We start from the raw sequence: 16,335 nt of genomic DNA, 5'->3' as shown, positions 1-16,335 counted from the left end.
CATGCAGATGTGAACTAGCAAATCTTTTTAGTGCGCAGTGTCGAGGGCCGCTGTGGTGAAGCGATTAAATCTCAATGTAAATGCGTGTCTGTGTAGAACAAACAGCGGTTGACCTTCTTGTTGTTTTAGTGGTTATTAACTTCCGCCAGCCATCTGCTATTAGTCACCGGGCCAAGTACAACACTGGTTCCCTGACATCATTAATACCTTTGTGTCGTGCAGCGGGGCCACGGCAAACAGCGGGGCCCCCTGCACTATCTCTTGTTTGTCCAATCTGTACGCCAGCCATGCACTGCGTCAGTCAGCTGTGCAAATTCATTTTGATATGCCAACCCAACGCATCAATGGACGTAATTAAAATAAGACATTTATTTGGAGAACCTTTAGGCAAATATACCTGCACACTGATCTTATCACAAGCCTGTGGCCTTATCCCCCCCCCCTCCCCGCAGCAGCCTGTTGGTTTGTTTGCGAACTGTGTCTGATTGGAATATGTAACTCTGTTAATAGCCGAGATTAGACAGCGGTGTTTGGAGAGTGATAGAGGACTGTTCCACACCAAGTGTCCGTCCGTTTCTCTGTCTCTGCCAGCTAGGCTCTCTCTCTCTCCATTTCCTCTCTTTACTCTCTCATCCAGTGCAAAGGATCAGCGATGCATAGCAATGAGACTGAGCTGTTTGAGCCATAGGGTCACAGCAGTAGGCCGAGCACACCCCCTCCTGACCTTGCTTTGTTCAGACATGCTACTGCATCATCTCTCAAGCCCGTCAGTTAATGGCTTGTAAAAAACTTAATTGTGGCAGCACTGCCGATTTAAAGCTGCTTTAATAATCTGTTTATTAGATCGGAAGCTTTTTTTTCACTGGTTAACATATTTTTTCAGCTAATTTGGGAGTGATTCTCATCATGTTCATTAACATGTGATTGCCGGTAGAATATAAGCAGCTCAAGACCTGAGCACAATTTCTCTTGAGTTTTAATGCCAAAAACTGTTCATTAGTATTCATAAACAATGCTTTTAAAAAACCTCAAACGCATCCCATCTGCACACGCTTATAACTGCTACATTAAATGGGGAGCAGTTTTGAAATCACTCTGATTCCATTCATATATTATTCATAATAGTTTGCGAATAAGCAAAGCATGCTCTCCGAAACATATGGCATTGTTTAAGTAATATGCTTAACATCTCTGTAGCTATTTCCCCGGAACAGTGTGAGTGTAGATTACTGTAGGCGATGCAGGCAGTTGAATAATATGTAAAAAGAGCAAGCCGTGTGTCTATGTGCGAGTCTGTGTATATGCCCAGACAGCTGCTCCCACACCATCCTTTTCCTAGTGTGAAAAGTCTATTAACCTGATTTGGCAAAGTTCATCCCGCCAGTCATGTGCCTCTGTCACGTAAGCTGCAGCTTCTTTTAATGTCTGACGCATCGGTCTCACCTCAGGTTGGTACTGCCAGTGACGAGTGTGCCATGTGGAGCCGTGCCTCAGACAGCTAGTTAGAACCCAATGCTAAATACCGCAGTTCCTGGGGGGGCTGTCCTGTGTTTGACCTGAAGCAAAGCAATCAACCTTTGAATCACGCCGTAGATTGCCCATAACAGTTTTAATTTACTCAGCCTCTGATTTTCTTCCTCCCCAGCTTCTACACAGTAAATGAAGTGCATAAATTCCAGTATTCCAGGCCAGTGAGGAAGGGGGAGAAGGACCCGGACAACGAGTTTGCGGTAATTGCCCTTTGTTTTTTCTAAAGGGTTTAATGAATTATTTGTTAACATAAGAATCCGAGTAAGCATAAGGTGTATGCTCTTTTGAATACATAAGTAATAATGAAATTCTAAAAAAACATAATGGTTTTAAACTATAACATCAGAAATGTAGTTTACTTTTTAGTGACAAAATAGTTTAATCATTCACGGTAAATAAAAACAATAAAGCACACAAACACGCAAATGGTCAATATATTTCACAGTGATCAGTTCCACTAACAGGACAAAAAGGTTGATGATATAGTTATACGTTGGGATAGTTACAATAGGCAAGATAATGATGTGCAATAATTGGACAGTCCTCCAAGGTGCTGAGATTCAGCAACTTTTGAATTGTGTCCGTTTTCATCCGATTTTCTTTATCTAGGTTTTATTACTTCTATTTTGTGATGGATGTTGCTGTATTATTGTTTTGGATTTATTTTTGATGATTTAACACATTGTTTGTTGTTTAACGAAGAACAAATCAATAGGGAAGTGGAGCTCATTGAACAAGGTAAAACTGAGTTGCAACCAGAAGATCTAGACAAAATAAAATTGTAGACAGGAATTTAAATCTGGTTGCCTAGAGCAACTCTTACTGAATTATATGTTGTGCGCTCTTAATATCCATATTGCAAATGACAAGCTTGACAAATAAGACCCAATCAAACTTCCCTGTGTGTGTACCTCATCTTTGACTTACTTTGAGTGACAGGACTCTCTGTCATGAGGTTTAAGTGATATCTATAGCTTGACATATTGCATCCGTCAAACCTATTAAACATGTCAATAAACACACCTCTCTCTAATGCAAGCTATCAGCTCTGAAGCTCATGCTTTAAAGATGGGGGTAGTATTATTCATCCACTACATCAATGCATGGTAAAACTCTCTGCCAGTGAATCATCAGCTTCTTTGCTTTATGTTTTTCTTTTTATCTAGCCACATTTGTACAATCATCTCACACATGAATTTGAGAAACAAATGTTAGCAGCGGATGAATTGCGTTGGAGAAACGTGAAACTGCTTTATTACGCTTTATCCCGGTTGTTTGGATTGCAGGGACCGTATTCACGGAAAATGACATGGTGCGTTTTAAGATGTAGGGTCATTATTTTATCTCCAATCTAGTGAGTGAGCATTAATAAACTGCGTTCCAGACAGGGATATGCACACCTCCATCCCCCCCGCTCCCCATAACGGGATATGATTGAACAACCATTACATCATCGTACTCACATTCAAGCAGCAACAGTCTGAAAGCTTGCTTCAATGTTGTTTGGCACAAAAGCATCAGCATATGGATGTGCCCAAAGTGCCTTGCCGCGTCAGTGTATTACTGGCTGCGTTCTGATTTTGTGTCTTTGTCATTTTGTCAACAGAACATGTGGATCGAGAGGACCACGTACTCAACAGCATACAAACTTCCTGGCATCCTGCGCTGGTTTGAAGTCAAGTCAGTCTCCACAGTGAGTATGAACAGCCTGTGTAGCAGGCAGGCGTCCTAATCAGATGAGATCTGCAGCCCTGCGCAGAGCCAATCGATATGATTTGTCCACTTAAGCTGTAGAGACAGCCGTGTGGACGCAGGCATGCCGCGCCCTGGACCAACAACGGGGCACGTTCTCTCTGCCAGAGGTCCCACATTGATTCTACAAGCACTCCAAAAAGACTGTTTCCACTGGAAATAGCAACACAGCACAAATACAACTTGGGGAGAGTTCACTCTGTTGATTTTCCTGTATCAGAAATACCTGGATTGCTGTATCGAAACCCCGTTGATGAAAGGATGGCCTAACGGCTGCAACAAATGACTGAGTGTTTACTGGAGCACTTTGAGTTCACACATGTCCCCTCCATCCCACGGAATCTGCATTCAAATGTTATTATTTAGCTCTGTAGTGACTAATTAAAGTCTGATGATTGGGATGATGTCTGGTGGAAGAGGGAATGTGGAAATGAGCCCAGTGAGTTTGAGCCCAGTATCACTTAGATACAAATACACCACTTAGCGTGATTAGCCCGGCTAAGTGTTATACAATTACTCTTTATTTGGCGCTTTGATTAGTTACTCAGTTGTCTGTTCTAAAGTAAAGGGCTCTTTTCAAAGGTTATCTTAAGCCAACATGTTAAACTACAGTTTGCTCAGTCAGCATTTAACAGTTGTCGAATAGCACCACACGACACACCACACCTACACACACCAGGCAGCCTGAACATTTAGCTCACTACAGGGGTCCTTCTCGCCACTACAACCTAAGCACAATCCCCTCCAGTACTTACTCCCAAATCCATTCTGTAAAGGGCTCTTCTCCATTGCCTCACTAATTCACAGCAGAGGCCTCTTCCTTCAGGCTGGGTTAGAGCAAACTGTCAGGAGCCGCTTGCCCTCCAGATGAGCCAGGGAGAGGCCGGGCCCCCGAGGTTGGACTCTCTATTTAAAGCTTAATGATTCGGCTGAGATTCACCAAGCAAAAGCCTTCCATCTGAAAATGCATTTGATCAAGCTGGCCCAAAACATTCCAGCACAGATTGGAGATGTCTCTCCTTGGCACTCTGCCTTTATTTTTATTTGGCTGAGTCTTATATTTTTGCAACAATCCACTCCAACAATCAGTTTTTCTGAAATGCTTACTAACAAGCTGTAAGAATGTGATGTATTATTAGTTTGCCTCCATGTGAAATTACACCGATTCAGTCACAATTTCCGAATACAAAGTATTGAAATTTATGTCAGCATTTCATTCATCTTTTCTCAGAATTCATATGTTGTTGACATGGGAACCAACATTCCCGTACTCATATGTGCTATCCATCTTCATTCGACATGTGCAGGTTCATGTATGGACACTTGGAAATGATTCATTGCTTCTCTATCCTACATGATTTATGAGCCTAGTTAAGGGTCGGAAAGCCCATCTTCTAATAACATATCTCCAGTCAGCAAACACAAAATGCCTCCGCTTGATTGGTGGGATTATAAGATTGATGTATGTGTGTGTATATGTACTGAAACGGGTGAATATAGGCTGAGAATATATTTAATGACGCATTCACTTACTGTGCTGCACAGGAGGAGATCAGTCCACTGGAGAATGCCATGGAAACGATGCAACTGACCAATGAGAAGATCAGCAGCATGGTGCAGAGGCATCTCAACGACTCCAACCTTCCCATCAACCCCCTCTCCATGCTGCTCAATGGCATCGTGGACCCAGCAGTCATGGGAGGTTTTACCAACTATGAGAAGGTAGTCAACATTAAAACAATTATCCTATACAAGCTTGTCTTTAAGAAGTCTTCAATTATGTTCTTCATATTTCTGCCAGTATGACTGCGGAAAAACGTGGATTGTATTCAATTACATTCCATTTAGTCTTGAAACGTGTTCAATGGAATTTGCTGAAATCTGCCGAAGTCATGTTATAGTCTCTCTATCTACCATCTCCCTTTTAGTTTATTTTCTGCTACACTTAACTTTAACAGAAGCATTTAAAGAACAGTTTGACAGTACTTGAAATACAATCAACTAGAATTAGGAGGAAGCAGCTTCGTGTCAAGCAGACATAAGAGCAGTGTAAACCTCCTCGTCGTTCTTTGAAATATTTATTTGAATAAGAGAATTGACCAAATTGACACATTTTATATATCTAGAAAAGTCTGTAATTGTGTTATAGATTAAACTATGTTTAAACTAAATTAGAAACCATAATCTCATGAATATTTAAAACCCCACAAGCTTCAGCTATAATATGTTGTTACCACTATACGTGTGACTACTCGCAGATTGTTCCCTAAAATCATAAGTCATCGTAATCAGTTGTTGGTTCATGTGACTTAGAAGTGCTATCCAGTTTTAATGCGCATTTCTAGCGTTCTCCCTAGTCTCAACTGCACTCTCTTTTCACCATGACTCAATAACGACTGTTTTTACTCCGTGTTTGATATATGGAACAAAATGTCTGTTGGTTCCCAGCGTATATAACGACCTGGAATACATTCATACTGTTCTTGTGGAAGATGCCGTGTGAGTCGGAGGAGGAACGACATGAATTATTTGCCCTCAGGTCACTCCTTCGTCTCAGGGAAATAGTGTAGGTGATAGAGGAGAGACTGATGTCTTGGCTACATGTTCTCATCTTTCCAGCCCCTTCCACTGCAGTCCTCTTCCACTCGTCATCTTTCCCCAGTTTCTCATTGTATTTATAATGCAACCCCTCCACATCTCAGACTGTCTCCTGTCTTCCCCTGTACTCACCCCAGTATGTCCTCCCTCCTCTCCAGGCCTTCTTCAACGATAAGTACATGCAGGAAAACCCAGAGGACCTTGAGAAGATTGAGAAACTCAAAGACTTCATCGCCTGGCAGGTGAGACTGAAGTTCATCATGCTCATCGGCTGCTTTGTGAAGTGCTTCGGGTCATAAGAAAGCATCAGACTGTAGTTTGTAAAGCATCACCAAAGATGTAAGGGCTCAAAGAATTGCCTGCTCATCAGAAATAGCACGCTTGGTTTACTTTACAAGACGGTGTTTGATGGCGTTTCTTTTTTCTGTGGCACATGTGAAGATCAAAGGGAGGTACAGCCTGCAGGCAGCCGAACACTGAGCATGCTGGGATGGTACGGGAGCATGAGATGCATGGACATGAGAATACATGCCACTTGGCCTTTCAACGTGATTGAGCGTTCTTAATGTGCATGTGAAGGCTTTGGGCTATTCACATAGTGGCCGTATATGTAAGTTATGTATGGTATGGTGTTATGGGGTTTATGTATGGAAACAGCAGCAGACATGTGGGAGTCCTGCACCACCCCGACAGCCGTTTGTTTCAGTCTTCTGAAAGTCCGTCACAAGCACACTAGAGAGTTTAAACGCTGAAAGATACTCGTCCTGTACATCATAGCATTTATCTGAAATGTTTTTCCCCTCGTAAAGCACTTCTGCTGCATCCTTAAAGGTTACAACTTCAAGTCAAATATAGTTGAGAGAACTTGCGAGTGCACTGCCAAGAGTGTCCAGTGACAGTAACTGAAGTGAGCATGGGGAAAAGTGTGTTAAATAGTTCACTGGAGATAATAGCCAGGGAGAGTGCTGAAGCAAACATTCTGGAGTTAGGGAGGATGCTCGTCAGCGCGAAGAGACAGCGTGAGATCAGCATTGGCGTTACTTTTTCTGCGAGCTCTGCACCCTCACTGAGCCTGAAGGAAGTGCACACACAGCAGACGAGAAATGAACACACACAGATTGTTGGAATGCAGCCCGTGTTGTTTGACAGCTTACGATGAAACTCACACAGATCTTGGGCTCATTTGTGGCTCGTCTTCGATTAATAAACTCCTGGCTGTCTGTGCTTTCGAGTGGAAACACAAACATGTCCTCCCCTTGGGATTTTATAAAGCTGCATCGTAGGTTTTCTGTTTTGAGTCCCTTCTTTTATTATTATTATCGAAGTGTCACTTTAATAATCAGGACGTCATGGTTTTCCCTGCCTTATGGTCCACACGGGAATTGAGCAAAGAAACAAGTCGTGTGCTTCCTATCGCTAGTTGCGAGGGAAAAGTAAGTTCATTTTGAATAGTTGTTCCCTCTCCGTTGCTGAGAAATAGGTCAACGTTGCGCTCTGCATCTCTGGGGGATCATGTTCGCATCTGATTTTCTTTTTTGTGCTTGTGAAAACTTTGCTCTTTATAAGTCACTACGATTCACCTGGGAATATTGTGGCTTCTTATTTGATGTCATGTATGATGCTTGCATGTTTTTCCTTAGAAACAAAACTAATAATTGCTAATTTTTTCCATCTTTTTTTTCGGAGACGTTCAGATTATACCAACATGTCGAAATGTAAAATACAACCGACTGAAGTAAGGCAAGGCAAGTTTATTTATATAGCACCTTTCAGCACCAGGCAATTCAAGGTGCTTTACATGAAAGACCTTCAGATAAAGGCATGGAAGAAGTCAAGCAGGTGTGTGCAGCCTAAAAATAAAAGTAACTTCTAGAAAGACATGAGTATCACAAATACATTATATCTGACAAGGGTGGGGTATGCAACTCGATGTTACCTTTAAGACCTATCGAGTTATTCTTATCAATCTCGAAGCAAAGCCACTGAACAAAGATGTCTGTCTTTTTAAATCTGTGCGTCGGTTCCAATGCAAAGAAGTGAGAGCCGTATCCATCCCGGCATTCATTTTAGATTCAACTGCCATTTATAAATGATCCTCCACCCACAATCCACAGCGCTAACTATCTGTTGTCCATCCCAGTTATGTAGATGTGGATAGATGGAGATAGATGGAGATAGACCCAGTATGAGATAAATGTGTTGCTCCATCTTGGCAGACGTGCCCAGTTAAAGACCTCCTTCACATCAAGCTAACTAAGCGTATGAAATCATGGTGGCATGTTTCCTCCAAAAGCACAAGAACTGATTGCACATGATTGAAGTTGTGTGTTGTGATCATCACCGAATCGTGTCATAGAGAAAGCAGTAATGTGTTTGCCCGCGCCACACAAACACACCTTACCCATTGTCCTCGTCTAGTGATTAGAGAGGAAATGAGCAACTGGGAATCAGGAAATGAGGTATTGTAAAAGGCTCCCTGTTATAAATAAGATCTGTGATGAATCTGGATATAATTAAAGCTCGAGACAGATGTCTAAATCAGCGCCTTGAACGTCTCGCTGCAGCCCGATCCATTCTGTCTACGGATGTCAGAGACCGCTGAGTAGTCAATACAGTGGACCACAGCCCAGGAGACAATGTCAACATAAACAGAATCTTTTGGTGACACATTTAGTCGTCTTTTTATGTCTGTAAATATTCTGGGGTTTTTCATTTCTTTATTTCGTCTCCCTGTTACTAGTACGTCCGACTCCTTGCTGACATCTATCGCAACTTTGTGACCTTCATGAAATGTCTTATTATGTCATCATAGCCTCAATACCCCGTTTCTGACCAAAGGGTGTGGCAGGGTGACGAGAAACACTTCGCTCTGAGAGATGCTGCGGAAACAAAGAAGTGGTGGTATTTCTATGATGCTTCGTGTCAATGGATAAGGTGCTTTCTTGGTAATCGCAGCATGAATGTGTAGCTCATAAGTTGTGATGTGCATGGGAGTATGATGGGAAGTGCTTATGCAGAAGGAGACGTTGACCCTGCGTTTATGTATTCTGGAGGTGTAGGGAACTCGTATTGCAGAGGAACATCCTGTCCTCATTTTGAAATGTGTTGCTTCGCTCTGTCTGGTTAGCTCCCTATTTACAGTCAGCTTTTATAGGTTCACGATGTCCCCATTGTTCACAACACATTTATAGCTGCAGTCAAGGATTTCTGACCACTTTGCAAAGTGTAACGGGCACCAATTAACATCAGTCTCCTAATCTTAGGCATGTTCGACTCTGTCACCAGCCTCTCATTTACTGTTGCACACTGAAGTTGGATTTCTATCACTTCTTCTAACATTATTCTTTTAATACATTTTATAAAAGTAAATGTTATAAAGGTCCAGTTTTGAAGCAGGTACACTTAATGTTACTCTGTGCTTCATACCGGCTAAGACATTTGAACTTGAGCAGCTAACATGTAGTTATCTCTCACAGAAATGTCTAGCTTCAGCGTTGCTCTTTTCTCTCCTATAAAAACACCTCTGTGTGTCTCTCATATTAACAGGTTCTTTCTCCGACTGAAAAAAACATTTTCAAAAAGTTATTTGATGTAATTAAATCAAAAAGACGTTTATACATCTGTGTGTTAGCAACCTTGAGTCTTCCACACTTAGCTGATCGCTGTGTGGCCACTTAGCAGAATGCTGCTGCCATGCCGCCACACAGTTGCACCTGATCATCCTAAGGTCTAAAAAAAGACGTGGGTATCCTGAGAGGCGGGAATCTTGCCTCAGCTTTCACTCTCAATTTCTTTTTTTTGCCTGTTTCCGTCTATTTCGTCTCACAGCACCTCGTCCTTTTTGACTTCCCTCTCTCCTAAACCTTTTCCACTCTACCTTTTTATTCCTTTCACCTTCTCTCTCCCCGCCTCCTCCAAAAGGTCCCAGCGGTGATGATGAAGGTGCTCAGTATCATGGGAAATCCTGGCAGGGTGTCTGTAGCCTTCTCCCATTTATTTGTCTGTGCCAGAGCTATGATGTTATGTAGCACGGCACTCTAGCTTAAATGCAGAGTGAAATATCCTGGATTTGTTTTCACATCTTGATATATAATCTTTTTCAAAGCAGACTGCTCACTATGTGCTTCTCCTATCATAGCATACTGTTTCATCTATCAGTGCATAGCATACCATGGCTGAGAAACATGTTGATGTTCCTGCATTAGCCTTTTTGTCCTCCGTTAATAAGCCCACCATGTGTTGAAACGTGTGTAAATAAAACATGCCCCTTTGGAAATGATTACAAAATGTTGCATCAGGAAAGTGAATTGGCGGTGTGTGCCAGCTGAGCGAGGTTCAGGCTGCAGCCGGCAGTTTACCCTCAGAGAAAAGGAAGAAAGGCGAGTAGTCTCTAGGGTTAGCACACACTCCTCTTCTCTCCCCCTCCTGGCCCACCTATGCCAGAAACCTCACACACTTCTTTGTACTCCGAGCGGATCCTTTTTTCCATTTGCTCAAAGGTTTAGGCGGATGTATTAGCCCTTAAAGCTACTGCACTTGAGATGAGGCACAAGATGCACTCTGCAGTTAAGTGTTTTCTTATTTTCCAAATGGACAAATAAACTACTCTGACTGGGACCGATTTAATATGAACATCTGAATTAAATCCCCTCTAATGCAGTTGACTTTGTTTTGACTCATTCATAAGCACAAAAGCATACGCTGCTTTCATTTCACCTTCAACAGTATTTCTCACTTATAGCCGAGAGACAGTCAGGACATATTTACAGTTGCCATGGGAAAGAAAACAAGCTGTTATTACCACAGCCGACTGTACCTGGTTACTGGCAGGTTATTGCACACGTGTTCCAAACCTAAGATGGCATGTAGCACTAACACCCAAGTTTATAACATTTAAAAAAATATCTTCCTGTGAACCAGAAGAGAGAAAATATCACTCAAACACTCGGGAAGGGATGGCGTTTAGATTAGTCAGCAGAGCTTGCTGACACCGACAGTGACACGGGGTTTCCCAATGACTAGTTTCAGCACTCTCTCCCCCGCTCTCTCTCTCTCTCTCTCTCTCTCTCTCTCTCTCTCTCTCTATTTGTCTCCCTTTCTTTCACTCTAACTGATATGCTTCTGTATGTTTTCAGATCTTGACATTGCATTGCGTCTTTAATTGTGTCGGAGAGATAAACATCCATCATGTGCAGTACATGCCTTTACATGTAGTCAGTCTATATTTAATATGCTTATGATGTGATGATGCTGGAGGTGGGAGGCAGAGGAAGGCAGTGTCATGGCAACGGTCTTCTTTATAGTCTGCTTGCACCTGGATAAGGTTGCAGTGATATTTGTTCTTGTGCACTCAGACTGATAGTACGCTCACTTCCTGTGCTGAGTGTGCACAGAGAAGAGGGCAAAGGTCCTGTGAGTTAAATTGGATCTATGTGGCGGTACAGAAGCATATTTCCCTGATAAATGAAGAACCGGCATCTGTCTAACCTCTCGTCTCTCCGGGGCGTGTTTGATGAAACTCTTCTTACTCTACTGTTTCGTCCCGGCAGGTCCCACACCTCTCGGAAGGCGTTCGTATCCACGGAGAGAAGGTCACGGAGGCGCTGAGGCCTTTCCACGACCGCCTGGAGGCCTGCTTCAAGCAACTGAGGGAGAAGGTGGAGAAAACGTATGGGGTGAAGTCCCTGGTAAGAGATTCTGCTTGTTTGGGCGCTTTCTGATGCAGGAAGTACTGGAAGATGTAGCCTTTTCTTCTAGTTGCAAAAGATTTCTAGGGAAATTGATATGTAAAATACACAGTTAATGACATGGCAGCATGTTATTATTATCCCTTTAAGGCCATTCATTGTTTAAGGGTTCTCGTCCTCCTGTTCCCTTTTTTTAAACATGTTTTTGTACAGATACATTTAAGATGCAATTGTGTTATCAGACAATGTTCCATCCTTGGTATTTTCTATGATTGAAAAAGTAAGATAACATTTAAAGATGAGACTGCAATTAAGAGCATGTCCAAGAGCTGATGTCAAGAACATACTTTAATAAGCTACACATTTACAAAGTCCACCAAATTCACTTAGAACATGTCTTTCATACTTGCTTTAACTTTTAGCTGAAGTCAGCATGTTTGCAGCTTCCATTTTCTCCCCTCCTTTTAAGTTTTAATTGTTTCTTGGCGAAGTTCCACCCTCAATCTTGCCCGAGGTGAAGGCGCCCTTGCTCAATTTAAAGGGAGCGGGTGGTGACCTTTCAAACAAGAGGAAAGCCATCACTTTCCATGGTCTGATAATAAGGTTGGATGGCAGCTTTCTTCGCTTGAAAGGACTTGAATACAAAAGGGTTCATTGTTAGAGCCAGAGTTGTCTTTCTTTTTCTCTCTATGTACATACTATCTTATTAGCATAATACTGCTATTAACCTCACAGTTCCCCTGTCCCTCCTCCAGTACTGTAAACAGAACATATGCACAGGTAACTTCAAAGCAGTCAGTGGCTTTTAAGCTAAATTCTTTGTGATTTTCTTTTTCTCTGCGGTGTCAGCCGGCAGCAGACGAACGGCGGGGGTCTCGTCCTCACTCCATGGTGCGCTCCTTCACCATGCCCTCCTCCCAGAGGCCGCTGTCGGTGGCTTCAGTCAACTCCATCTCTTCTGACAACTCGCCCTCCAGGCCTGGCTCTGATGGGTAACTCCTAGTTCAAAGCTTTTTTACAGCATAAAAAAACGGACAACTTCTTCTGCTTTTTGGCCATCCTATTAGAGCAGTTTTAGAAGTTGATTTCGGATTACCGTCTTGTATTAAGCGCCGTTATTGTTATATCAAGTACTAAGTATCAGGCCTCGAAGATTCTATTGTCAAATGTAAGAGGATTGCTGAGGATTTGCTTCGGCAATGACTAATGCCTTCCGTCACATTAAACATAAATCCTCTGCAACTTAATTCTGAACATGTAAATCAATCTTAACTTGGAGTGGACCGTTATCCTACCGTCTTCCTTTCAGCTTTGCCCTGGAGCCTCTCTTGCCAAAGAAGCTGCACACCAAGTCTACGGACAAGCTGGACCGCGATGACCCCGAGAGGGACCGCAAAGACAGGAAGAAGGAGAAGAGGAACAGCAAGCACCAGGAGATCTTTGACAAAGAGATGAAGACCACAGAGATCCTGCTGCAGCCCGCTGAAGCCGTCATCCTGTCAGAGACGGTACTGAACAAGTGACCTGTACTGCAATTCTTCCAATGTGTTGCCTTCCCTCTTCTTCCGTGTATTTGAACTGATCTGCTGTTATCCCAAACCACTCTGTATTCTCCTGCTTCTCTCGTTTCTCTCTTGTTTTACACAAGAGCAAGGACATGTTGCTGTATGTGGTCAGGGTTCACAAAGAGTGAGAAGATGTCATATGTTCACAAGTAGACTTTGACACATTGTGTATTGCAATCGATTAAGCCTTCCTTAAGATACACAATGCTTCTTCTTTTACTTTGTTTTAGGGCTGCTCGATAATGGCAAAAATCATAATCTCGATTATTTGGGTCAATAATTGTAATTGCGATTATTAACTGAGATTATTCATTGACTTTGAAAACATCCATTTATTGGAGAAAAAAAATGTGAACAGTATGTTTTTAACAGTTGATTACCCTGAACGTTAAGTATAATTCAACTGAAATACATATATATATATATAGATATATTTAAAAAAAAAAAAGGAATAATAAGAAAATAATCGTTTTATTTCGATTACGTTGTTTTCGTAATCGTTGCAAGCCATAATCGTAATCGCGATTAAAATACGATTAAATGAGCAGCACTACTTTGTTTCACTATGGACTCATCTAAGCCAGTCTTTCTTTTTTTTCTAGTTTCTAGGCATTAAGAACTTTTTTCATAAAAGGAAGAATCCTGTAGATTTGTTACAAATGCGCCAAATGTACTTTGATTTAAAACATAAATATACTTTTGTGCCACAGCGGTGAAAGGCCTCTGTTGAATGTGGTGTTGAAATGATCTTCAGATCTCCAACAGGCCCTTTATCCTTTCCCTTTGTTCTTTTAACTACTCCTCTCTAAGTCACATGGCTCACAGTTCTACCCCCCAACGGAACTCTTTCTTTTGTTGTTTCTTTAAACATATCTGTATCTTTGCCCTGTGCTAAAGTCGCTCTTCCCCAGTGTCATGACAGCAGAGAGGTAGCACTGTGTTCTGCATGCCCAGTGGGAATGCTCACTGGTTAACAGCACTAAGATAAGGGTAGGATCCTAAAGAGGCCCCTGGCCGTGGTGGAGCCGTCTGGGTTGTGATAGGAGCCTCAGGGGTCAAGGGTAAGGCTCCCAGGGGTCTCTGGTAGTTAACAAGAAGTAGTAGGATATAGTAGATTTGAGTTATTATCTGAAGTACGTACGTTTAAGAACACTGTTTTCTGTCCCTAATGCAGTTTTAGTTTTAGTTCTGGAAGAGCATTACACCCTTGAAAGAAGTGTTGTTATTTCCAGTGCCTCTCTTGTAGCTGTTTGAGTTTGGCCAATTACAAAGATGTTTGTTAATGTAGCCTGCAGTGTGGAATAGCCCTGAGGACAGACCTTTTCATATTCAAATCCCTGCCATAGAGCTGGGACAATGTGGTCTGTCTGGCATTCAGGCAATGAGTGTAACCACAAATAAGATATTGCAGAACCAAGCGTCTTTATCCAAATGGTTTATTTTTGAGGAATAAAAACAGCCGTCTTATTGCGAGCATGGATCAGTCAACAGCCCCAGAGGAGAGGAGAAACCAATTTCCCTTTTTTAAATGATCTTTTCTTAATATTCTGTAATATTTCACCATCGACTCGTTTTCAAATACAGTTTGTTTCAACTGCCTTTTTCATTGAATTGTAGTGTAAATACTTTTACTCTGATTACTCACTTGTTTCGTTTGGATATTATCCAATCAGATCAGCCCCCTGCGACCTCAGAGACCAAGGAGTCAAGTTCTCAGCCAGATCGGGGGAGACCGTCGCCTCTCCGTGTCCCCCGGACCCCCTTCTTCATCCATGCACTCCTCCTCCTTGCCGGGACCCCCGCCCATCACACCCAGGAGCAAACTCTCCTTCAGCCTCACTGTTTCCAGTATGAGCAATCTTACTTACACACTTAAACACACACAACTTTTTCTGTAGGCCATCTTGCATCACTGTTCGACACAATGACGCTCCGTTTGATATGAATAACAGTTTCTTTAAATGGATTGCAAATGACAGCTTTCAGCACCCCACGTGTACCTCTAAAGTGACTCTTTGTCACCGAGCTGGCTGATAACCAGAATCACTCAATAGGCTCGATGTGTTCACTTAACTTATCAAAGATATCCATTGTTTTAGCAAATATCTTCAAATTCACATGCATGCTTCCTCTTTTAGGGTCATACAGTTAGACATTTTACCTGGTGAGAAAGGATGAGATGTAGTTTATTTTTTAACCCAATCATTTTCATACCAGCAAGTAAGTCAGGATTGTTGTATATCAATCTGCTCCACCTATTTTTTGTTCAAATATCAATATAACATAGGCGGAGATATCCAGACTTTATTTTAACTGTATTGGTCAACCTCGTAAAATAGTGGATACTACACTTCCCATGATGCAAGTCTAACGGCATAGCAACTGTGGGGGAAACTTCTGAAGCAATGGGAGTCAGGACTCAAAGAGACACGAGGAGAGCTGGAGCTCTGATGGTAAACACTGACGGTCTAGTACGAGCTTCGGCCGGGGAATTCACAAGACATGTCACGGGACCACACGGTTGAGATGCCACAATGAATTCTGAAGAATTCTTCTGTAGTTCCAGGTTTTAACTAGTTCAGAGTGTAATAATCAACATTCTTTATCAGCGAGACTAAAGGAATATGGACCCTGAATCTAACTAGAGCGGTCGTCCATAGAAAAGAATGTGCGCCAGAACCTACGTTCCTAAAAAGAAGGGCTTCGAGATGTCCCTGAACAATAAACTGTCTCATGTCAGCTTGTCATAAGCTGGCAACAACAATGCGCCCAAGCTGCCCCTCCTTAAGAGAGATGGCAGCAATACCCAAGGCCGTAGACCTATGCCGTGGGAAAGAGAGTGAAAAGAGGAACATGATGAACTGTGTCACAGGTTGAATACCTAAGCAAATGATTCCCCAACAGCAACCAATAATCTTTTTAGAAAGAATATCTACACACACTCATTCTGTAACACAGGCGAGCCATTATTTATTAGCGATGTCAACTCTCATTATTGTTGTATACAGTGCCCGGGGGGTTCAGGTACAGTTTTACCATAGGTTAACTCTCAGGGATCGAGGTTGAGCATTTAGGTTTATATGTGATATTGGAAATAATGTTTTGATCTGAAGATCCACTTAGTATGTTTTTTGAGCCTCACTAGTACTCCTCTTGACTGCTGAACTGATTTCAACAGGTAAATCAATCGTTCCCCTTAAGGC

At 42.2% G+C, this 16,335-nt stretch overlaps 1 protein-coding gene across 1 annotated transcript in view; it reads left to right on the top strand.

The window, feature by feature from the left end:
- Positions 1-16,335, top strand: part of dock1 (dedicator of cytokinesis 1) — a 189,293-nt gene that overhangs the window by 169,525 nt on the left and 3,433 nt on the right. The window contains exons 43-50 of the mRNA XM_034107070.2: positions 1,646-1,730; positions 3,137-3,223; positions 4,828-5,004; positions 6,039-6,122; positions 11,430-11,567; positions 12,417-12,559; positions 12,877-13,075; positions 14,806-14,980. Of these exons, the coding sequence (XP_033962961.1) occupies positions 1,646-1,730; positions 3,137-3,223; positions 4,828-5,004; positions 6,039-6,122; positions 11,430-11,567; positions 12,417-12,559; positions 12,877-13,075; positions 14,806-14,980 (1,088 nt within the window). The remainder of the gene's footprint in view (positions 1-1,645; positions 1,731-3,136; positions 3,224-4,827; positions 5,005-6,038; positions 6,123-11,429; positions 11,568-12,416; positions 12,560-12,876; positions 13,076-14,805; positions 14,981-16,335) is intronic.

This window comes from Pseudochaenichthys georgianus, chromosome 19 (genome assembly GCF_902827115.2).
Source record: "Pseudochaenichthys georgianus chromosome 19, fPseGeo1.2, whole genome shotgun sequence".
In the NCBI taxonomy this organism is placed as follows: domain Eukaryota; kingdom Metazoa; phylum Chordata; class Actinopteri; order Perciformes; family Channichthyidae; genus Pseudochaenichthys; species Pseudochaenichthys georgianus.
This window is presented reverse-complemented; position numbering and strand designations above follow the sequence as displayed.